The following is a 25,124-nucleotide window of genomic DNA, read 5'->3' on the forward strand; positions in this document are numbered from 1 at the left end:
GGCACTAACACGTACCTTGTGTATACAAATCTTCTTTGTTACAAGCCTAAGGGATCCTTACAGTGTGCGTTGCACACACGGTGCTTCCCTGCCTCCACTCCCCTTGCCACCTAATACCCAAGGACATACGGGTGAAGCAAAGCCTTGGATTAGAATCTGGCCTCCGGAAAGCTATAGCCCCTGCTGATTTTAACACTCAGCAGATTGGATGGTCGTGTCAGGAGGAGCTTATTGCAGCCTTTACTGTAATCTGACTAGCTTCATTTTCACTCCCAGAGGTGCATTTATTTTTTTTCCCCTCCTTTTATACTGCTAGGAGTAGCCCAAAGGAGACACGTTGCACAGCTGTAAGCACAGCGGCTGAGGCGAATGCTGTGTACTTGTGCATTGTTTAGAAAAAGGGATGGGTGAGCAGCAGCAGCTATTCTTACTGTAAGAGTCAGCAATTACATAGCTTGTAGAGAAATACCTTTGAGAAATTAGGTCCTGTTATTGCTCTGCCACTGAATACAGCATCGACATTGTTCATCTGTTATTGTTTTCACAGTTCTGGAATGTTTCTAAACCTTTGGGAGTTTTGAGCTCTGTGAAATAGATGTTACTCTGTAGTGTCCGGATATTAATATTTATAGTTTTGAGTTGTTTCCAGCAGAAAGTTATAATTAAAATCTGACAAGACCCCAAGGGTGCATTTATGTATTTCAGGATAACTAGTCTGACAGTTTGCTGTGGAAGAGGGTGAACTTGTTGCTCCCCATCTATTCTTTCAGTTTTTGCCCTTGTGCTGGCTCTGTTTCTTCTTCAACAGCACAGAAACTTGATTCCAGTCCCATATAATGGTAGATTTTTCTGTTGTTAGTTTTGTCTGCTTAGTTGGATTAGCATGTTGGCTTGGTTTACTGTGCAGTCAGATCAAGAGCTGATCCAAGGGTGAGAGTGGCAGTGTGTGACCAAGAATGGCAGGGAGAAATAGGGGGACAAGATCTACTCTTTGTGTTCCAGCAGTCAATTAGATCAGCCCAGTCTTACTGTATAATTATGTCCCAAGAGGTATGTCTCATTTCTTAAAATGGAGTAAGGTAATATATGCTCAGTTTGAGACAATTGTATATTTTGTGATGTGCATTCAGAAGATGGATATCATGCTGTGTAGCATATAGAACGGGTCTTAAGTTTTATAAGATCATAGTCCCTTGTTGACTATGATAGCCACCCTCTTGAGAAGCCTGTTCTTGTCTCAGTTCTGTACTTTATTCTCTTGCAAGGGTGTAGCTGTGAGAATTTGTTCTCTAGGTGATTCTGGGTAATTGTTCAGATAATCACTTGGTGGATTACCTCATAAAAATCTGTTGTGCATCATTTGGCTACCCAGGATGTAACATTTGTCTTAAATCTTGATGTTTCTCTTCTCATTATTTTTATGAGAAAAGAAGGAACACAGCCTACAAGGAAAGAGTTGGGGAGGATTGTTGAACAGTTATGCATGAATCAGGAGCAGCATGTATGCTGTAAAACTCGTTTCTTGTGTGAAATAAATTGGCTATGAACTTAACAGGTTTTTTTAAAAAAAAACCTCACACCTTTCATCAGCTGCATGTGTTCCAAGGTTATTTTCAAATTTGAAAGAAATCTCCCGAGTTGCAAAAAGACAAAGCAGTATGGGATGCTGCTGCAGGAGGTGAGTCAACCTTTAAAAATACTGTGCATGGCCTCAAGATTGCTGTGTGTAATCTAAATAAATCAGCTTTCTGTCATGTTTATCATAGTTCCAATATCATTCAGGATTGAATACTGCTTGTATGAGGCAAATCTATAAAATATAAAATATGAAAGAAGAAATATTCCTTGCCTTAATGAGGGACAAAAGGCAGGAAGGAATGCAGGAATCCTGATATATAAAGCAGATTCTGTGAGTATAGCAAAATGTTAGTTCTGTAATTTTTTTTCCTAGGGGTTACATCAGGAGAAACTAGCTAGGCAAAGCAGGAGGTTGGATCAGTGTTGGCACCCAACTGCCATTGAGTATAACTTCATGTTCAAAGAGAAATGTAGGAGAGCAGTACGGTAAGGACTGTTCATTTTTTGTCAGGCATAGTATCTCCTCAAGCAATTTTGGATTGTATTTTTTACATTCTCATTACGATTAAAAAAAAAACCAAGAAAAAAATCTTTCACTTCTTCAGACATAAAAAGCTTTTTTATGGTGTTGGAATCCACTTTTCTTATTCTGGTTTCATTTGTGTAGCATTTTTGTTTTTCCTGTACTTCATTCTCATCAGGTGTCCCAAAGTACAGTGTTTTTCTGCTAACCTTAATGTTTATTACAGTTTTTTCTTTAAACGTTGTGCAATTTTTCTTTTTAAAAACTTCAGTTGAAACAGTTCTTCAGCAATACCAGAGCTGATGGCTGAGAAAGGATTGTGCTCAAGGCTTAGAATTACATGCATGGAAGGATAACAAAAGTGAGCTGCCTTTCTAGAAGGTAGTTCATTCAAGACTTACAGTGACTGAATCCCCCAAAAGAGTTTCCTTTTTTGTTTTTATTGCCGTATTGCTTTTATTGTATAGAAGCTTACTGTCTATAAGCTTGCAGTCTGTGATTGCAGCAGTTCACAGCAGTTACATGTTGAGATTCAGGACAGCCAGCACAGCTTCATCAAGGTTCAACCCAGTGGCCTTCTATGACAGAGCCATCAGTGAAAAAGGGAAGGGTTACTGATACTGTTTTTCTGGACTTCTGTAAAGCCTTTGACTTGATCCCCCACAACATCCTTCTTTCTAAACTGGACAGAGAAGGATTTCATGAGCAGGCCATTAGATGGATAAGAAATTGCTTGGATGGATGGACGCCCACATCCAGAGGGTAAGGGTCAATGGCTCAGAGTCTTGATGGAGCTAAGTGGCAAGTGGTGTCCCTCAGGGTCCGTATTGGGACTGGTGTTATTTAATATCTTCATTAATGGCATAGGTGAAGGGATCAAGTGCGATTTTGCTTGGCAGATTTGTAGATGACACCAAGCTGAGTGGTGCTGTTGACACTCCTGAAGGACGAGATACTATCCAGAGGGATCTGAATAAGCTCCAGAAGTTAGTCTATGGGAATGAGGTTTAACAAGATCAAGTGCAAGAGGGTCTTGGTGGATGAGAAGTTGAACAAGACCAGGCCACATGCACTTGCAGCCAGGAAAGCCAAACATGTCCTGGGCTGCATCTAGAGCAGTGTGGCCAGAAGGGCGAGGGAGGGGATTCTCCCCTCTGCCCCACTCTGGTGAGACCCCACCTGCAGTGCTGCATCCAGCTCTGGGGCCCCAGCACAGGAAGGACACCAACCTGTTGGAGCAAGTCCAGCAGAGGGACACCAAGATGATCACAGAGCTGGAGCACCTCTCCTATGGGGAAAGGCTGAGAGGGTTTGGTTTGTTCAGCCTGGAAAAGAGAAAGTTTTGAGGTCATATAATTGCTCTCTTCTAGCACCTGTAAGGAACCTACAAGAAAGGTGGAGAACGACTATTTACAAGAGGGGGAATGGCTTCAAATGGAGGGTAGGTTTAGATTAGACATTGGAAAAAATTCTTTAGTATAATGGTGGTGAGGCACTGGAACAAGTTGCCCAAATAAACTGTAGATGGCCCATGCCTGAAAGTGGTCAGGACCAGGTTGGATGGGACTTTGAGCAAACTGTCTAGGGAAAGATGTTCCTGCCCAAGAACTAAATGATATTTAAGGTCCCTTCCAACCTAAAATATTCTGTGATTTTGCCTTATTTTTGCAAAGTGTGGGAAGACTATGTTTGCTTTATAAGGATTCTTATGGGTTGTACTAAACCTCTGAGAGGATCAATATACTACTGTTTCCCTCTCTCTAGTAACATGGGTTAGTTTGGAATAGCAGTAATATAAAAATTCTGCATTCCACTTTTACCATTAGCTTCCAGTCTCATAAAAACTTAAGCAAACTCATGTGTAACAAAAAGGCTTTACTTTTTTTACAGCTCCAAAATGGCTTAGGTATCCTCATATGAATATCAGAAGTGTTCTCTTAATGTAGCTAGAGGCTATGCTTATACATCTTGTATGCTAAGTGCTTGGGTTTTTTAAGACCAAAACTGCTTCTATTTTGTTGAAAAGCATGTAGCCTGAGAAAGCATCTTGAAACTTGAGGACTGGGAAAGAGGGAGAGAAAGGAAGAGGAAATACTTCTGAAGGTTTGCTAAGTAATCTTTATCTGTGTAATGATGATTTCCTGCCTGATGGTTAGAATGTTATGATGAAATATTTGTATTCTGGGAAGAGTTTTAATATTGCGTTGAAAATACATTTAATGACATTTTAGAACTGGGAGTAAAAAGTGAGAATATGTGTGTTTATGCTGATGAGGATCATTATCTTCATATCTGGAAGGAACATCTTTTCATGTGAAAAGCTAGAGAAGGAAGGGTAGAAAGGGAAGCGAAAACTTGAAAAAGTGTTGAGTCTTAGTAAAAGTATATTTCTCTAAAATCTCCTTTAGAATATTTGCTTACTATATAGATCATAATACTGACAGGAGAATGTCATCTGAGACTTCTGTATCTTAGATACAGAGCATCAGATTTTATAGAGTTGTCCTCTTCATGGTTCCCTGAGGATGCCATTCTACCACACTCACCACTGTTTTCTCACTTGGTACAAGATTACATCTATTCAGGCTATTCAGCTATTGCATCAGGCACTCATGGCAGCTCTGTATTCAACAAAACCTCCTCTTCTGCTTCTTATTTTCTTGTGTCTCTTCTCCATCATTATAATCACTTATATTCCAGTATTTGGTATGGTGGCAACTGTTGTCAAAGTAGGAACCTGACATTGTTTCAATGGGATTTTTACTGTCTCTAGAGTGACCATCCTTAGTCTACTCCAAGTTCTGCTACGGATCAGGTGCAATAAATATAGTGCTGTCTCTGATGATGGCATCTCTTATAATCCCCAAGAGGGAATTCTAATTTAGCACCTTGTGATATGCATAAAATAATGTTAATGTTTGTGATACATTTATAACTCTCAACTTTCCTTTGCCTTCTGTGGCATAGGATTGCATGCTCCTTGTAGTTTGATATTGCTTCATATGTAGCAGGGCATAAAACCAACTCCTCCAGAGCAAAGACAAGCTTTTGCCCTACTCTACTCACTCAGGTTCAGGAAGCTGTGTGATCACATTGGAACTTTGTAGGAGATAAATAATTAAGCTGTAGGTAAGGTTAATTTATGTCCCCTTGCTTGGCAAAAGGAAGCTAATTTCATGTAAAAATAGTATTTTAATAATGTATTCTGTTAATGTCTTCATTTTGAGAGCTAAACTAGTTATTACACTGTGAATTTTGTTATTATCTTTTCTACAGGATCACCTTACCCTTTTAGTTAGCCAGACCTGTATCTTAGACTTCTAGTTGAGAGAATTGGAAATGGCAAGAGAATTGAATCCCTTATCCTAAAGCAAGGTTTTCACAATCACCTCTATTAGCAAATCTGATTTAAATTGTTGTTGTTGTTGTTGTTAGCCTTTTATTAATGGCTGCGTAGGTAATGCTTCTTTACGTCTGCCTTAAGAGAGACTAGTAGCAGCTTTTGGAAGAGATTTACAGGGCTTAGCTATGGGAAATAGATGAGGGGGAAATTGTATGGCAAAGACTGGGGAAAAAAGTATTAAGCTGAGGATGGCAGCCAGGCTCACATAAGAGGATGGTATTGGTGTTACTGGGGAGCTGTCTGCTACATTTGCAGACAATTTTTATAGAATTTGTAATAATAGTTGTTTGTGTATCTTGAAAATTATAGATTGCATTTTGTCTCAATATGAATTTTATATTATTGTTTTTTCACCAGTAAGAAAATGTCCAAATAAGCAATATGTTATATAGTAGGCATCAACATGACCTCTTACACAATAGATGACTCAGGCACCACTTTGGTCAGAATGTAATGCCAGGTGTCACAATGCTTCTTCTAGATGAGAGAATTCACATTTGTAAAGGGAAAAGGCACATTTTACTTACGTATAAATCTAATTATGAGTTGTTGTGAGGGCTTAGGATGGTGAACTCAGCATTTGTAGCATTTGGAAGTTTACAAGTAGGTCCTTTGACAAGCTTTTTGTTTGTTAGTTTTGATTTCCTGGTTAGTTGGAAATTTCTGCTGACAATACCAAGAAGCTCAATTAAAGAAGCCTGGAATTAAAAAAAAACAAAAACAAAAAACCCCAAATACAACAAAAAAAACCAACCCTCCAGCTTAGTATCAATCTGGTGAAATGAGTTCTGGTGTCTGTCTGAACAGGTGTCTGTAGAAATCTTGGTCAACGTGAGCCTATATCTTTATGAATAGAGATTACTGTGGTGTGCCATATACTGTTGTGCAAATTATTTTGTTCTTAGTCAAACAAGTGAGAACTAAGAAAAAAAAAAAGCCAATATATTACAGAATTTATGACATTTGAAAGCTTAAAAAAGATACAACTTTCTTTTATGGCTTCTGAAAATGGAAAAATTCTCAATACTCCTCTTGCTCTTCTTACTCTGGTCAGTGCAGTAAATATTTGTTTGGGCTGTTGCTTTGATAGCTGCTTGTGAAGAAACTGGCTAGTGATGACAAATTAGAAGAGATTTTCTTTATACAGTATTTCCAATTCTTCATAACTGAGGACTGTTCTGTGATGTACCTGAAAAAGATAAATAAAACCAAAATATGAGTATATGTTTGGCTTTTTGCTGCTTTTTAGCAGCATTTACAATCTGTGTAGGAGAGATTGGTAATCAGGAGAATGTATATTTAGAAATAACTGGTAACATTTGAAGGTACTGTGAACTTTCTAGCTAATCATTCTTGCTTGTTTCTGTACAGATTTTCCTCTGGTAGTTCATAAACTGAAATAAACCTCAAGTTAAATGTGTGTCAAAGCTGCTTTTTCTTTCCACTTGCTTCTATTAAAGTTTTTCTGGAGTCTGTACACAAAACAGAACAATAATTTGACTAAGACATTCCTATTTACCCGATGGAAACACATCAAATTTAACAAATTTAAGTTACAGCTGAATGACAGTAAAAAGGATGGCATGCAACACTGAGAGACCTAGATGACAATATAAAATGCATATTATGGAAAGTGTCTGAATTAGTTGTTCAGAAGTTTTTGTGCTATGAACATAGCTTGAATACTTCACTCATTGCAGAATTAATTGATTCCTGTGTCTCTCTACTGCAGGAACTCATTATACAATGACAAATGGAGGAAATATCAACAGTTCAACACATTTACTGGACCTTCTGGATGAGCCAATTCCTGGAGTAGGAACATACGATGATTTCCATACCATCGACTGGGTTCGAGAGAAGTGCAAAGACAGAGAAAGGCATAGACGGGTACTTGAGATAAATAACAGTACTTTTTTGGTTGGATGTTGGAGTTAAGGTCTGATTTAGTAACACATACAAATATATGCATGTCCTTTAAATTTGTGCATAGTTACATCAGCTAGAACTACTAGAATAACGTTTGAAAAGCACTGCTTAGTTGGATACCTGCAGTCTTGCAGCATTATTATAACTTGGAAAGGAAGCAGTAATTTAATAGAGTGGGAATAGGTCCCTGTCACCCAGATAATATTTTTAAAGTACTGAATTTTTGCATGCTAGTATATTTAAGGCTATTTTCCAGTGTAGATGTATTTGTAGCAGTACAATAGTGGTTTTGGTGGTACTTGTACAGAAAAGCAAAGTGTGATGTATATTGCTTTTATACTGACACAAGTGTGTCTGTGCCACTGCAGTTAAGTGCACAGAGTAAAAATAAGGATAAAATAAGAATAGCAATTTTTTCAGTACAGTAACTTCTGATGTCATTACTAATAGTTGTCTAGAAGTACTATAGCGCAGTTTTTAAACTTTTTGTTTTATTTTACTTTTATGTGTTTTTTAGTCTAAAGATAAAGATGTTTATATTTGAAGTAGAAGTTTTGGAATTTGAATCGTATGAAATAGCTTATTATTAGTATGCTAACAGTTTAATTGAGGTTCAAAAATATTTAATCTATAGGAGGGAAATAATGTTACAATTCACGTTTTAGGTGTGTGCCATAGAAAGTATTCAATTATCCTAATAATGTATTTCCTGGATTTTAATTCTTTAAATTAAGCAAATATGTTTCTTGGTCAGTTGCTTGATGTCTGAATAATTAAGCTGATTTATCTATGTAGAGCACTAAATACAAGCAGAACACTTGTGATTTCAAGAGAGGGTTTATTTGCCTGCAGCTTCCACTATGCAATTTTTATGTCATACTTCCTTTTTTTTCATTATTCATATTACAGAAGGACATACAACTCTACATACCCATTTCTCTTTTCAGATTAACAGCAAGAAGAAAGAATCAGCATGGGAGATGACAAAAAGTTTGTACGATGCATGGTCAGGATGGTTGGTAGTCACATTAACTGGTTTGGCATCAGGTAAATGAAAACACAAAGGATTCTTTTCTTATATTTGTCAGCAAGCATAGCTATTGTGTTTTTCCTTTGTTCTCCACCAACCCAGCTAAGAGCTGGCTCAGTCTACTACAACAATTCCATAAGGGAAGAAAAAAGTTGACTGTCTTGATTTACAGGCTTCACCATTTTGAGGTGAGGGTTTACTGATCAAATGGGAACCAAAATCCTCACTGAATTTAGAGAAAGTTTGTCAAGTGTTTCTGAACTTCCATCTACTAAACTATCAATGTTCTTTAATCCTGTGATTAAGATTTATGTTTTCCTTTTCTGTAAAATTTTGGGTTTTACCTGTAGGTTTTCTTGTGAAAGTGTTGATTGTAAGTAGCTCTTGTATATGTGTAGTTTTGGTAGCACACTTCCTTGTAAAGCATGTGTTTATAGATTAGTGAATGCTAGCTATATGTTTATGTCGTATCTTTACAGAGGTTCTTCCACAGAAAATACTGTCTTTAACAGGTAGAGTTTGTTGACCTATATTGCAATTCTCTATTGCCTTCTTAACATACTTTAGAATGAATTTTGCAACTAAAAGCATCCAATAGTTTGTGGCCCAGCTGTCAGGCAGTGCTGCTGCTTTTTCTGTTAGTGTGGTTTAAAGTGATTAAAGCCTGCAGGAAGGAAAAGTCACAAACTCTGTGCCCAGTTTTTTTTAAAAAAAGTATTTCAAACAGACATTTTAGATTAAATGTTAGGAAAATTACTTGTAGAGTAAGGCTATGCCTATTAAAAAGCATGGTAACAGTATGTTGTTTTTTTTTTTTTTTTTTAATTACTGCTTAGGTATATACATAATCACTTTCACAAATCACATATAAATTAATATATATGCAAAGTTTGCAGCATGTTTATATACTTCTGGAGGCACAAACCAGGATTATATAATTAGTGGAAATTGTTTCTGATCATTTCAGTGGGAACATGCAGTGTAGTGTTTTCAACCCCCTAAGCTGCTGTTTATTAAAATTCCTTTATTCTGTTTCTGAGCAACAAAGTTAGCAAATTCTCGTCTTGAGCACTGATAGGTTTTTCAGTCTCAGATACCTTCTCTTGTATGTCTAGTGGATCTTAAATGGTGCAACCTTGAGTTCAGTCACAAGGAGATCTTAATTTAGTTGAAAATCTATTCTACTGAAATACTGCTTTTCATTTGCCAACACATGGGCTAGAATCCTTTTCCACCTTTTAGAGAGGTGAATTCCATCTCTTTCCAGCAGGCTTGGTGCCATATAAACTGCTCCATCACAAGAAAGTGACAGTTCTCTTTTTACTCTTAACTCCCTGGTTTCAGTGGACCGTTGGAGAATTGTGATATAAGGGAAAAAAAGCAAGGAAAAATATCTCATTTAACTTGGGAAATATACAAAGTACTTAATTCTTCAGCAAATATTAGGTTTACCATAATGAAAACAGAATATAATCCTGGAAATCAGTAGTATATTAAATGTCTATTTATTTTTTTCCATCCATTGATACAAGCACATTCCTTCATTTTAGCTTTATGTGTTATTTCTGTTTACCAGAACATTAATACAAAACTGTTTCTACAACAGGGGCATTGGCAGGATTAATTGACATCGCTGCTGACTGGATGACTGACTTAAAGGAAGGCATTTGCCTTAGTGCTTTGTGGTTTAACCATGAACAGTGTTGTTGGGGTTCCAATGAGACCACATTTGAAGAGAGAGATAAGTGTCCGCAGTGGAAAACATGGGCAGAACTAATAATTGGGCAAGCAGAAGTGAGTTTTCTTTGATGGTCTTGTTCAACAGCTTGGCTGAATAGGGAAGGAAAATAATGGTCTTAAGGTTAGGATTTTAAACAAGAATTTGGGTTGTACTGTTTGTGCCATTTTTCAGCATTTGAATTGATTAATAGATTATTGTGTAATCAATGTGTATTTCAAGAACTGCCAGGGGTCTTGGAGTGTTGCAAATGTAAGAAAGTTAAGAGAATATAGAACTGTTAACGCAATAATTTATTTCCTTTATCATAGCTGTATGTAGATTAAATCCATTTATGGTGTTTTCTGATAACTAAGAATAGATCTGTTTTATTTTTTCTGCCACAATTGTTTTAAATAAGGAAGATTTGCTTAATATTCACTAGATTTTAGCAGCTGTTAGCTGTTAAAAAATATACCTGTTCTGTATTTATTTTTTCTTTTTAAGGTGAAGTGTTAGAACACTTTCTACCTTTTATAACCAAGTCTGTTCTAATGTGCAGGTGTCATGACTTTATGCTTTTCAAACAAAACTCTCTCTTGGCAATAATTATTGTGCCTCAAAATGTACTTGCAGCAAGAGTACTTCTGGATTATTTTAAGTAGTGATTTTGCTCTTATGTCAAGTCTGTTTTCTGACTTTTTATTTTTGCTTTTAGGGACCAGGTTCATACATAATGAACTACATAATGTATATTTTCTGGGCATTGAGCTTTGCCTTCTTAGCAGTTTCTCTGGTGAAGGTATTTGCTCCTTACGCCTGTGGCTCAGGGATACCTGAGGTAAGGTCTAAATAATATATACATATATATATATATATTATAGGTGTTTCATATTAATGTGTAGATTACTGCTGCCTTAGTGGGTCGGGGGAAGGCAAGAGGAAGCACCCTGTGCCTTTTGAAGAAATATATTAATACAAGTATTTAAATTGATAACATGTAATTGTGTTAATTATTTCTAAGAGAATACACCAAATTTAAAAGAATCTTGTGGATTAGTAGATTTTGCTTCTGTCTGGACCACTTTTTAAGGAAGCATTTGGCTTAGTATTCTTCTGAAAAATGATTTCTACACCTCCCCTAATCCACATCATCCCTGTGGTGATAAGGGAGCAGTGATTCATTGACACAATATGGGTCATTTGATAGAGCAATCTATCTTTTGTTGCAATGGCTTTAGTTGCTTTAACTAGCACAAACCAATGGACAGTCACAATTTGAAATGTGTAATATCCTCAAAAACTCACTGTTTACAATTTCTGCCTGCTACTATCCACAGAATGGGAGAGAAAAATCCAAAGTCAAATCAATTCTTGTCAGTCTCACTTCTTCAGCTCTTTTGTAAATATTTTTTTATCTGCCTCTATTTGAGCCTGGAGTAGTTCTGTGCCATTATTCCAGAAGAAATTTCATCTTAAATTGGTTTTCAAATCTAGCTATCCTTACTATCTAGACACAGCTGTCCAAGTGTTTTGGTACATCCTATTTATGGACATGCTTTCCTATGATAGCTGTATATTATTTACTCCATGTGAGCATATTTTCCAGGCTGATAATATAGCATTTTTAAGCACAGTGGTACTTTTGGCAAGTGGAATATTTTTCTGCTGAAGATAGGCTGATCTTTTCTATCTTTATGTGAAAAAATCTACTGTTGATTTTTATGTAGTGATGATAAGACATGAAGAGAAAACGAGTGATATTGGTGCAAGTTGGGATATTGCTACAGCAGATGACCTTGAGTATGGTTTTTGCAGGTTTATTTTTCCTTTGGAAATTTTCTGCCTTTTGCGCAATAATTTACATCATATACTAATGAATCCAGTCTTAGAAGCTGCTGCAGGTTAATTTTCTACTAAATGTAATTGATAATGTAGTTTTATGTTATTATGTGTTTTAGAGTAAGTTGCAATGGAAAGCTTCTGGCAAGCAGATAGACTCATTGTGGCAATCTGAATGATACATGTTTTGAAGTGTGACAAAGTCATTTGAAAAAGCTGGCTTTTGAAGTTCTGCAGCTAAAATTAAAGGATGAATTATTTTCTGAAAATTGAAGAATACAGTAACAGATACAGTTTTTTATTTCTTCCAGATAAAAACTATTTTGAGCGGCTTCATCATCAGAGGTTACTTGGGGAAGTGGACTTTGATGATAAAAACAATTACTTTAGTCTTGGCTGTTGCATCAGGTTTAAGTTTAGGAAAAGAGGGTCCTTTGGTACATGTTGCCTGCTGCTGTGGGAATATTTTTTCCTACCTCTTTCCAAAATACAGTACAAATGAAGCTAAAAAAAGAGAGGTAAGTTCTTGAAAAAGCATTTCTAGAATGTATTGAATTTTGGTTCATTTACACTGATTTGTTTAAAAGATGGTATTTGTTCTCTTGGGCAGTGTTTAGTGATTATCAGTAGTTATTTATTATGTTAAAAACAATGTATTATCTCCAGCACTCTCACAGGTAAATAATTTCCATGGCAGAGTCAGTTTGTGTTTCTTCCACCTCAGAGACCTTTTGATTTTATTTAATTTTTTTTCCGTGCTTGTCTCTCCATTTTGGTAATTGATGAGTGTCTTCAATTGTGAGGACAGCAGAGTACTCTTGAGCCCATGATCAAAGTGTTCCCAGTGACAACAGTGTTTTTTGCCCTGTTTCAGTTCACTCTTGTTAATGAGAGTGGGGTGGGTTAGACTGGGTATCGGCCAAGCAGTTCTCTCACCCCTCTGTGTTGGCGGGAGAGCAGGAGAGAGTGACATGAAAAGCTCAGAGGTCAAGATGAGGACTGGGAGATTCCTCACCAGTTACCACTATAGACTGAACAGACTAGACTTGAGGAAAGTTACTTGGCTGCCAATAGTAGAGTAGTGAGAAATGAGGTGTGTCTTGCCTCCGCTTCTTGAAAGGCGCAGCTTCACTCCTAGCTCTTCTATCCCAAAATGGCACAAGGGGATACTTTGTCTCTGTTGCTCCTTCCTCTTGACACTTTCTATACTCCAATGTGGGGCCCCACCCATGGGAGACAGTCCATCACAGGTATCTTCAGCATGGTCCTTTCCTCAGAGTACAGCCATTCAGGATTGCCCCAGCCTGGATCACCCACAGGCTGCAGTGCTTACAAGAAACCTGATCCCGCTTAGGCTCCTTTTCCTTAGGCCATGGCTCTTGCCAGAAGCTTGCCAGGAGTTTGCTCTGGCATGGGCTGCAGGGTGAAGATCTGCTCTGCCATGGTCCTCCATGGGCTGCAGGGCAGCCTGTGTCACCATGGGCTTTGCCACGAGCTGCAGGGAAATATCTGCTCCAGCCTCCTTCTCTCCAAACTAGTTCTCAGACATTCTTTCCATCCCTGTCACCAGCTTTGTTTTCCTCCTCTGGATTTGACATTCTTGACATATGGGGGGGCCCAGAACTGCACAGAGCACTCTGCTCGTGCTGTGCTTGCTGCACCCCAGGATGGAGTTTTGCCCTCTGGGTTCCAGGGCACACCTGCTGACCTACATTGAGCTGCTATTGACCAGCACCCCCAGATCCCTTTTGGCAGGGCTGCTCTCCAGCCACTTCTCTTCCAATTTAGCCTTGAGCCTGGTGTTACTTCATCCTAGCTGTGCAGCATTTGGACTTACTAGATTTTATCCCATTAATCATTGCCAAGGGCCTCAGTCTACCTAGATCCTTCTGCAAGGCCTCCTGTCCCTCAAGAGTCAATGGCAGTTTGGTATCATCAGCAGACTCAGCTTGTAGCTATACTGAGATTCTGTTGTTCATGTTTACAACATAGACTGCAACAAACCCTCTCACATTTATTCTTTTCCAGGTGTTGTCAGCTGCCTCAGCAGCAGGAGTTTCTGTAGCCTTTGGTGCCCCAATTGGTGGAGTCCTTTTCAGTCTGGAGGAGGTATGTCGAGAGTTGGCACTGAAGAATAAATACTTTAGAAAATCTCTCTTAGTTTAAATAATCTCGGATTCCTTTAAGCTGTGGAGTCTCTCCTAAGAAGGAAATTATTTTTGGACCCATATTTCAAAGAGTCCTGGTACCACCAAAATCCTAAAGATATTTTTTCCTTTTTTTGAATGAATGTCAGCTTTACTTTTTTCTTAATTATTTTATTCTGGAATAGGACTGAGTCTGTTAATAATTACAGTTTACATACAGATAAGAGACACAGCAACTTTTCAGTCTAGGAGTTCATTGTGAAAAAAAAAAAAAATAGGGCTCTTAATTTTTGAAAAAGGCTTTAGAAACTTATTGGACTGTTTTGTAAAGCAAGTTTTTAAACTTTACTTAGGCTTAAGACACTAAATACAATTGAATATGATAATTAGGGGCAAATATGCTATTAAACTTACTCCCAAAGCACACAAATTCTTTTCTCCAAAAAATGCTTTATACTAAATTAGTTTTAATTGTATTTTCAAAATACGGAAGAATATTTCTATCATTGCCATTTTTAAAGACCCCAAAAACCCTAAAAATCTCTGAATTGAAAAGAAGGGGAAGTATTCTTTCACATATAATTTTGTTACACTCTTAGGGGATTTTGAGGAATTCCTCTGTTACCAGAAAAATACAGTAGAAAACTGTCTTGCAATTCAAATCAGGCTATGTGGGGTTTAAGAATGAAATTGCATGTTCTGTTTTGAGACCTTTTAATATTTTTTTTATTAGTTTTAATCCTACTTCTAAAAAATAACACACCTGTGAGAAACCTTTCAATATAGGTTGAAAGGAGAGGAATATTAGCAGAAAGTGTGAGAGTGCATGATCTGGTTCTCATGAAGGCTAATTAGGGACACAAAGCAGAGCAGTTTCTAAGCATAATTTGCAGCATGTCATTTCCTAATAGTCTTAAAACAGCAGTAGTTTCAACCTTGCTGTAGTATTGCCTTTAAATCTGAGCTGTTGAGTTTTTTAAAAATGTAGGATCTGCTGGAGTGCCAGTGCTCCAAGTGATAGGAATAATTTTTTTAGCTTATACCATGTGAGCAACAGTGTTCTATCACATCATTAACTTGTCTTTCCAGGTTTTTAATTGAATCACTAATAATTCTGGTGTATTGTCTTTTGCAGGTCAGTTACTATTTTCCACTGAAAACTTTATGGAGATCGTTTTTTGCTGCTTTAGTAGCTGCATTTGTTTTAAGGTCCATCAATCCTTTTGGTAATAGCCGCCTAGTTCTTTTTTATGTGGAATATCACACTCCTTGGTACCTTTTTGAACTGCTTCCTTTTATTCTCCTGGGAGTATTTGGTGGGCTCTGGGGAGCATTTTTCATCCGAGCAAATATTGCATGGTGTCGTCGACGCAAATCTACAAAATTTGGGAAGTATCCTGTCCTGGAGGTTATTATTGTTGCAGCAATAACAGCTGTGATTGCATTTCCTAATCCATATACAAGGCTGAACACCAGTGAGCTTATTAAGGAGCTCTTCACAGACTGTGGGCCATTAGAATCCTCCTCGCTCTGTGACTACAGAAATGATATGAATGCAAGCAAAATCGTAGACGATATTCCTGACCGTCCAGCAGGCACTGGAGTCTATTCAGCTATATGGCAGTTGTGTTTAGCACTCATATTTAAAATAATCATGACAGTCTTCACTTTTGGTATCAAGGTAAGTGGCAATGCAGTAGCTCTCTTACCTGCTATGATCATTTAATTATTACCTTTCTCATTTCCCATCTCTCAAAGCTAGAAGCTTTGTTTATTTTTTTCATGTTATTCCTTTTTAAAAAGTCTTTTTACTTTTGGTTAATAAGCAAGTCTTGTAGCAAACAGTATTAACTTTAATTAAATTCAGAATAGCCCTTTGTTCAGCTGAATAGAAATGTGCTAAATGGAGTAGGGAGCAGTAACAGTGTGGATGGATGGCTCTTTGTATGGGCCTGATTCAGCAAAAAAGGGATGCTTCTAAAATTTCCAAAGTTCAGCATAACCAGTCAGGTTCCCTAGTCTGTAACTTGGAAGAAGAATAGAAGAATAGAATACCCCTTGCACTACTTGGTGGTAATTCTTATATCCACTCTCCTCATTGTTCACATAAATGTAATCACTACAGGTGTTAAAAGGAGACAGTGATGATTTCTTTTGCTGTATTTTCCAGTATTGCATGTTGTGATGAGAAAGTGGGCGTAGTTTGTGACTGTAATGGAAATTTCTTCTCCATTACAAGCATAGTAATTTTTGTTTTTCCCAGTTGTTTCATAGATCTGTTTTGGAGGTGGCTTCAGATTCTCCCCAGTCTTTGGCAGTTTTCTGAATGATGATGTATAACTGCCATGTCTTCAGCATTTTCTGTCTTGTCAGGCTCCCTTCATAATTTTTTACAGCCACATCATTATCGTATGTGTCTTAATGCAAACTTCCTGTAGAGTATTCACTAAGCGAGATTTGTGTTTAAATTTGCCTTAACTTTTCAGTTTAAGGTGCTGTTCCATGTAACAGCATGCATAAGGAAACACTTCTTTTCTTTGATCATTGGAATATGCTGTGCAGAGAACATCCTTGGAAATACTCATATCTTGACTGCTGGCAAGCCTGGGCAACCTGCTGTAGGTGACCCTTCTTGAGCAGGGGTAGACAGTCTGGGGCAGCAGCTTCAATCTTGACTATTCTGTAACTGATAGAACAATAACATGTTGTGTTTCTTATGTTTTGATGTTTTATAAGATGTTACAGGTTGTATGTGAAGTTATGTTCTATATGATGGTGAGTAAGAGGAATCTTAGACTGTGTATTTTAAATGCTAGTCTTCCTTAGGTCTGTAATTCAGACAGTATTCTGTGATCTGACTGCTTCAACCTGTTGTTTAGTTTTGTATTCACCTACTGTGTCTCATTTATATCTAGGACATTAATTTTACCATTCACATGTTTATGTGCATCTGGCTCTTTTGTGTGGGGTTATCACCACAAGGTCACACTGCATATTAGAATTCACTGGTTTACAGAATGGGAGAGCTTATACTTCATATGGGTTTGGTTCATTCTCTCAGAACTTCAGCATGGTGGAAATATTTTTGGGAAGTTGTGAGAATATATTTATTACTTTGTCAGTAGGCAAGCAGTCATGTTGCTGTCATTAATGGAACTGTGCTGGGTGAATTTCTTGGGAGATTTAAAGCATGTGAATGGTTAGAATGTCAGCCAGGATCTGGAGAAGAGGATGTTACTTTGATGATACTTATTTGCTTTAGGCTTATCTCTATAAAAGAAGCAAATTCAAAATAGAAAGGAAAAAAAAAAAATAAAATAAATAATATTACATTGTCATTTTAATCATTATAAAGGATCCTCTGGGCTCTCCATATCTGTTCCTGGAGCTGTAGCCATCTGCAAACACACATCTTCCCCACAGGAACTGTTTTCCTGTGAGGTAAGCAAAGCTACCCACCTGCTGCCAGTGGGGCAAAGTGATTCCTGCTATTACTGCTGTGGACATGCACTACCAGGAGGGTGATATGGCAGGGATTTGGCATTTTTTTGTTTGCTTTGGTTTGGTTTTTTTCTCTTCTTCCATGCTTTTGTACCTGTACTGTAGTGCCTGTTATCAGTATATTAGTTACTGTGTCTAAATGCTGATCAACCGGTGGGAAGGAGTTACAGTATTGTCTCAGAACAAGACTGGTACACTGCTGCACTACCAAAGAAGTGGAAAGTTGTACACAAATCCTAATCCTTGCTTCTTCTAAAGATGACGTATTTGACACAGAACAAATGTTTTCCTCTGGAGTGTAATTTGAGCTTGCTCAAAAGCAAGCCCCAGAGAAGAAAGCTGAGAAGAGGAAAAACTTAGCTGTTTTCTCTTGCTGCTTCTCTGCGAAGATTCCGCTCCCCTTTGTGATTTGTGATTCACAGGCTTATGTGAAAAAATGGACCTGTAAAATCATTATTACAGTTAGACTTGTAACCATTATCCATGTATGATGGAAAGAAGAGAAGGAGCTAGTGCATAAAAACTTATATTACCAAAGGACCAGAAACAATTTGGATGCAATTTCCATGTGGAGACTGAATTTCTGTGGCATACTGCTAGCACAGTAGGATCTGAGGCAGTTTCAAAAGTTTGTTAAGTTACTTTTATATTAGAAATATGGGATTTTTTCAGGGTACTGTTGTATTGTTCACCAAGAAAGAATTTCACTCAGGAAAGAAAATTGATTTTAACAGTTAGGAAAGGGCTTAGATGTGTAATTAATTGTGAGAAATAACAGCAGTGGTATAAATGCGCAATTTGCATACTAGACTAAAGTGATAGCACTGATTATTACCTCTATAAACACTGAAATATTAGGTAATTCAATATAGGAATTAAGGGTTATTAAACCTTTTCTCAAAACCCACGCTGCTGACTGTCTAACACAAAGTTTGTTTTTCCTTGGTTTGTTGGTTAGAAATCATCTTTGCAACCACAAATATAGACAAAATATAAAATAATAATAATTATAAACTGTGTTTGCTTTTCCTTGGTTTGTTGTAGAAATCTTTGCAACCATAAATACAGACAAAATATAATAATACTAACAACAATAACAGTTCTGAAATACATTTCTGCACCAACTATTGAATACCAAAAATCTATAGTTTGGAATTCCACAATACTTAAATTTCACAGCTGTATGGTACAAGAAAATTACATGATGTGTCTTGTTATAGCAGGAATGCAGTATTTGTGTTATTTCAAAAAGATGGGATGAGGTGCATTTAGACAAAGTAAAATTTTTATTCCTTTTTTGTAGTCACATCTGTACCTCAGTCACAGTATAAAATATTTTGATGTTAACAAATTCTGTGAGGAGAAGCAGCAGGCATTTACAGTTTAATGAGACATTTAGGTACCAGTATGTTTTTGGAAAGATTAGCTTCATAAGGAGAAGAAAAGATACACAACAATTTCTTTATATGAAACTGTTGATAAAAGCAACTTTGCAGTAATATTTTACTCAGGCATGGTTATGTGGCAAGGCTTTAGTTAGTAGCAGAAAAACATTTTAAGTAGCTAAAATGACAGAAGGAGCTTCTTTTTTTCTGTAACCTGTTGTATTACCTACTTTTTGCAGTAGGGATTATCTTGCCTTTTTCTCTGATAGTGTGTTTAGCATTCTATATACACAAATTTTATAGGAAACAGCAATAATAGTGCAAAACCTCTTTCAAAAATCACCTGTTTAGTTAATTTATAGCAGTGTATGGCAGAGAATTGTGCTGTTGGCACTGAGTCTAGTCTGTGGTCCTGGATTAGTAGTAGGTTTTCTCTTAAACACAGTAAGATATAAACAAACATGCTCATAAAATGGTTTCTGCTAATCAGGTCAATTGGAGATATCAGTAGCATTCTGTAAAGTTCTACTAACCTTCCAAGGTCACTTTACATGGTTTTTACCTGACAGTTTGAGTGTTTGCATCTCTTTCAGAAAAACAAAATAGAAAAAATGACTTGTTAAGCATTGTGTCAGGTATGTTCCCAGCAGCATGACAACAGTTCCGTTTTTATTGCAGGTTCCATCTGGGTTGTTCATACCTAGTATGGCAATTGGAGCAATAGCAGGAAGGATTGTAGGAATTGCAGTGGAGCAGCTGGCTTACTACCATCATGACTGGTTCATTTTCAAGGAGTGGTGTGAAGTTGGAGCTGACTGTATTACACCTGGTCTTTATGCTATGGTTGGTGCTGCTGCATGCTTAGGTAAATAAAATATAAGAAATAAGTATCTGATTTCTTAATATATAAAAATAATTTCAAAATGAAAGAAGATATAAACTTGTGCAGTTTTTATAGTTTTATAGGACTATTTATAGGATCTTCCCTCTGAAATGCATTCACATCTCTATACAAGACCTGCAAATCCCTGTGATCTGAGGAATAATGTGAAATCTAAATTGATGAGAAATAGGAAAATTTTAGTAGTCTCTACTTTTTGGTATCAAGAGATGTCATTATTACATTGATCAGAAAAATAAGTTCCTTGAAATGTATGAAGTAGAGCATTTACGGTGGCAAGTACAGTTAAAAGTATTAGAAGGAAGTGGTGTGATCAGCTGCAACATCTACATGAATTGCAAAAGTTATTATTGAAATTCAAAATCCAAACAAAAGTTTTAGAAGTGTGTAAGGTACTTTTAAGAATTCTAATTGTTGAAAATCAGCTTCATGGAAAGAGGCTTAAGTTGGACACCTAAACTTGTTTAGCCTTGGTGGGCTTAGAAATTAAACTTAGAAGCTGTTAGGACAGATTCTGCAGGAAGTACACCTTTTCTTTAAGGAAAGTGTTTGGGCAGTCAAACTAGTGATACAAATTTAGGTTTTGGAGAGGTGGTTCTGGTTTTTAATAGTGCAATTTGAATTACTCTTGAATGCATTGAAGGACAGTTTAGATTCTTTTATTGAATGAAGATATGGCATCAGAAACCTTAGCAGAGAAAAATTATTTTAAATAATAATGAAATATATAATCCCTATCTTCTGTTGTCCAAGGAAGAGATTTCTTTTCATCAGCTCATAATTCTGTTTAGCTTTAATGATTAAGCAACAGCATTAAATTCCTAATCCTTTGGACAACATAGCTGTTAATTTGCTACTGTGATATTTTGCATTAGTTCCATTCTTTTTTCAAATTCTTATCTTACTGGATGTCCTTGCATTTCACAGTGCTTTTAATCCTGATGTGGTATGGAGATATACATAGTTTTATTCTTAGTGTACATTAAATAACTGTACATGATTTCCAATATCCTTTATTACCTCCCTTTCTATGAATTTTCCCTAAAACTCTCTTTTATTTTGTGTTAATTTTCTCTGTCTGCTTCTGTTGGTATTACGCAGAAGAATGTTTGTCAGATGACCTCTCATGTCAAAGTTATGTTTGTAGGTCTCAACAGGAGGGCAGAAAATTCTAAAATCACTGTTACCTGATACTCAAATGTTACTGGCTATCATTTTCCTTGCAGGTGGTGTGACAAGGATGACTGTGTCCCTGGTAGTTATTGTCTTTGAGCTAACAGGAGGGCTGGAATATATTGTGCCCCTAATGGCTGCAGTCATGACCAGTAAGTGGGTAGGAGATGCCTTTGGTAGGGAAGGCATCTATGAAGCACACATCCGACTGAATGGGTATCCTTTCTTGGATGCAAAGGAAGAATTCACTCACACAACACTGGCTGCTGATGTGATGAGACCTCGGAGAAGCGACCCACCCTTAGCAGTTCTGACACAGGATAATATGACTGTCGAAGACATAGAAAACTTGATCAACGAAACCAGCTATAATGGCTTTCCTGTTATTATGTCAAAAGAATCCCAGAGACTAGTGGGTTTTGCTCTAAGAAGAGATTTAACTATTGCAATAGGTAATTAACTTCCAGTATTGCATTATTATGTATGTCAATTTAAATTGTTTTATACTATTTTATATTTAAAATAGAATTTGCTGTATATGTTTCTAGGCCCCGGGTTGATTTAAGTATATGATAATATATCTTCAGTAGCAGGCTCTGAAATGAAGAAAATCTTCATCTATTTGTCTCTGTTGTAAAAACAAAACTTGTCATGCTCAAATTGGTCAGAACATTATCTAATCTGGTATTTTTTAGTTTTTTGAGTCTTTTGATAGTATCTTATTTCCTTGAGTAATTGAGTAATTCTCATTTTTGACCAGCAGTTTTCTGTGAGAATTACTCTCCAAGTAATTTTAAAATGTGTATGCTATTTCTTTCTGACAGTGTGTTATTTATTTTTGTTATAATAATCGAGGTTGTATTATGGAGAGATAAGTGCAGTATTAATTATTTTAAGTTTATGTTTTTCAATCTGTTTGTGTAATGGGAAATTTGTCCCTGGGCACATGAGGGACATCTCTTTCTGGGTGAGTATTAGTGCTTGTGTGATACTTGTGACGGTGCTTTGTCACTGGCAAGAAAAATTCTGTGGATTTTGAGGTTACTATCATAACCAAAGGAAGAAACACTCTGTTATGTAAGAAAATGTTACAACGCTGTAACATTTAGTGCTTGGAATAAGTGATGGAATTGCATCTTAGACTACTTTTTCATTTATACATTGCTCTTAAACAAAGACACTTGAGAAAGGGACAGAAGTCTCCAAAAACTTTTTTAAAACATGTTTTGTGAACATAACACTATTTACTTCAGTCAGATTTCTGCCTGTGGTCTTACTACTATATTGTGTATACTGTGGTATTACATTATGTAGGATGTGTATGAATGTACAAAACTTGGAAATTCTTACTGACACAGTACTGGTTTAAGTTTGCATTTACTTGAGTAAATGGGGGAATAGAAGAAGATTCTTCTTAGAATATGCTTTCAGAGATAAGACTCATTTCAGCTTCTGAGATTGTATGGTGAAAATTGCTTAGTCTTGGTTTGTGTCTGTCTTAAGAGTTAGTGCTATGGAGCCAGGAGGGCCAACCCTGTCTGGGGAGCATCAGTCACAGCATCACAGCCAGGCAAGGGAGGGGGTTGTCCTACTCTGCTCTGCACTGGGGTGGCCTCACCTCTAGTGCTGAGGGCAGTTTTGGTTGCCAGATCAGAGGGTTATAAAGCCATCAGAGATGATCCAAAGGAGGGCCACCAAGAAGGTGAAGGGCTTTGAGGGGAAGCAGTATAAGAAGCGGCTGGGGTCACTTGGTCTATTTAACCTGGAGGAGACTGAGGGGAGACTTCATTGCAGCTACTTCCTCATGAGGGGAAGAGGAGGGGCAGGCACTGATCTCTTCTCTGTGATACCTGCTGACAGGACCTGAGGGAATGGCCTGAAGTTGTACTGAGGGAGATTTAGATTGGGTATTAGGAAAAGGTTCAGGGGGCTGTTAATTGAGACTGGCTTTTCCCTGGCAGTATCTTCAGGAGCTGAGCATATTATTTTTTTAGCCTTTCCATCTCTTTATAGTAAATAAAAGTTACTTATTGGAGTGAGAAAATTAGTTAAATAATGACTAAAGCAAATGGCTTTTCTGATTTTTGCACAACTACTTCCTGGGGATAAAGCAGTGGCTATGGAAACATATGCGAGAGCTTGTTAATGTTTATTGAGCTGTCTGCACTAACATCTTACTCCAAGAATGTAAATTCTTCCTCCTCTTCTGTTTTTCCCCCTTCCCTCTCTTTCTTAAAGAAAGTGCTAGAAAGAAGCAAGAGGGAATTGTTGGCAGTTCCAGGGTATGTTTTGCCCAGCATACCCCATCGCTTCCAGCAGAAAGCCCTCGACCTTTGAAGCTCAGAAGCATACTTGATATGAGCCCTTTCACCGTGACAGACCACACACCAATGGAAATAGTGGTGGATATTTTCCGGAAGCTGGGTCTGAGGCAGTGCCTTGTAACACACAATGGGTGAGTAAAGTGGCAGCAATGCTGTGCATTTTGTTAGATACAGTAATTTTCACTTCCAGGATCAAAGTATTTGAACCAGGATATACACCAGGATCATGGTATTTGAACCCGTAAGTTTGATATTGCAACTGAGGACCCCAGCTGTTCATTAAGAATGTGCTTTGTTGTAGTACCTCTCTGAAATTCTTATGCCTTCCTGGTATTCCAAGTAAGCAGGCAGATGATTTCAGTCATTTTATGATGTTGTTTTTGTTGTTTTTTACTGCCATTCAGCGAGCTTGGTCTGTGCAACTTGCATGTGGAAGAGAGACAACTTGTCTTGCAGAAATTTAGTCTTGTGTGCTGCACAATCTAAGGCCTGTATTTCCTGGTCATTATCTATGTTCTGACAACATGAAATGTATCAGCAGTTACTGAATCTCTACAAATACTATGTTCATAAAGAGTAAAGGAGAAAATGATCTCTCCTTCTGAAGTCTAGTGATAGCAGTTACCACCAAGCTTTTGTTTTTTTGGAATACTAACACCTAAACTGCTGCTAGTTCTGGAACTTTGATCTGCAACTTTTGTTTCTACAATTCAAAATATTTCAGGAAATAAATTTTAAGATTTAGAATGTTTCTAAGTGAGACTGTTGGGAGTTGTCCTGTGATTATCTACTAAATAGATCAGCCCCTGGCATGGTAACTAAATGTTCTTTGTGATTGCCTCTTATCTAAACTGCTCCTTGTTTTCTTTTACATGATCTTTTTCTGTGCAGCTGTTCCTTTAACATTCTGCTTTCCTGTATCTCTTGCATTAAACACTTGACATGCAACATCAAAGCTCCTTACCATAGTATCTTGCTTTCCCTTTAGTGAGTCTTTTAAGGCATCTGGGGAGTGAAATGTTGTCTGCTCATTCACGTGTTTAGGATTGATCAATGTCTTTGGGACAAGATATCTGAAATGACTGGGACTTCCTTAGTTTTTCTGTGGGCAAAAGGACTGCTGCTATATGTGGCAAATGTTTAAATATTGCATTGGTTTCCAAGTTGGGGGTTTTTTCAGATGTATTTTAAAACAAATTTACTTAAATGTTCTTCTGCCTGTTTTTATCTTTTTTTTTTTCTTCAATGCATCTCTATATGGAAGGCAAGTAGTGTTTCCAGAAGCCTTTCTCTGGTAGGGAAAGGACACAGTGATCTAACACTTGAAAGTTAGTGTGGGCATGCAGTTATTCTTGTTTTGGGAAGGAAAATTGGAATTGATAGAACTTCACTGAAAAATATTTACTATGATAATTTTTGTCATAGTTTCTCTTGTGGTTAAGTGCTCAAACATTGACGTTGATGCTAAAACCTTCTCTAAAGAAAGCTTGATTGTGCAAAGCTATGTCAAGCTCTACTAAAAATTTTTAACTATTTTATGATAAAGTAGCAGGAAGTATGGATGGCTTTAATATTTATTTTATCCTACTTCAGTTTACAAATTTGTGACATTCCATGAGCACGCTGTCATTACAAGAAGAGCAGATCATAAATACTAGTACTGGTGGTGTT

At 37.1% G+C, this 25,124-nt stretch overlaps 1 protein-coding gene across 4 annotated transcripts in view; it reads left to right on the forward strand.

The window, feature by feature from the left end:
* CLCN3 (chloride voltage-gated channel 3) overlaps positions 1-25,124 on the forward strand; it is a 62,071-nt gene that overhangs the window by 31,379 nt on the left and 5,568 nt on the right. For all 4 annotated transcript variants that reach the window (XM_056489483.1, XM_056489481.1, XM_056489482.1 and 1 more), the window contains 10 exons: positions 7,237-7,394; positions 8,381-8,480; positions 10,070-10,257; positions 10,899-11,021; positions 12,334-12,540; positions 14,051-14,131; positions 15,305-15,850; positions 19,734-19,920; positions 21,183-21,581; positions 23,368-23,584. In XM_056489483.1, coding sequence (XP_056345458.1) covers positions 7,237-7,394; positions 8,381-8,480; positions 10,070-10,257; positions 10,899-11,021; positions 12,334-12,540; positions 14,051-14,131; positions 15,305-15,850; positions 19,734-19,920; positions 21,183-21,581; positions 23,368-23,584 — 2,206 coding nt within the window. The remainder of the gene's footprint in view (positions 1-7,236; positions 7,395-8,380; positions 8,481-10,069; positions 10,258-10,898; positions 11,022-12,333; positions 12,541-14,050; positions 14,132-15,304; positions 15,851-19,733; positions 19,921-21,182; positions 21,582-23,367; positions 23,585-25,124) is intronic.

This window comes from Oenanthe melanoleuca, chromosome 4, assembly GCF_029582105.1.
Source record: "Oenanthe melanoleuca isolate GR-GAL-2019-014 chromosome 4, OMel1.0, whole genome shotgun sequence".
Classification (NCBI taxonomy): domain Eukaryota; kingdom Metazoa; phylum Chordata; class Aves; order Passeriformes; family Muscicapidae; genus Oenanthe; species Oenanthe melanoleuca.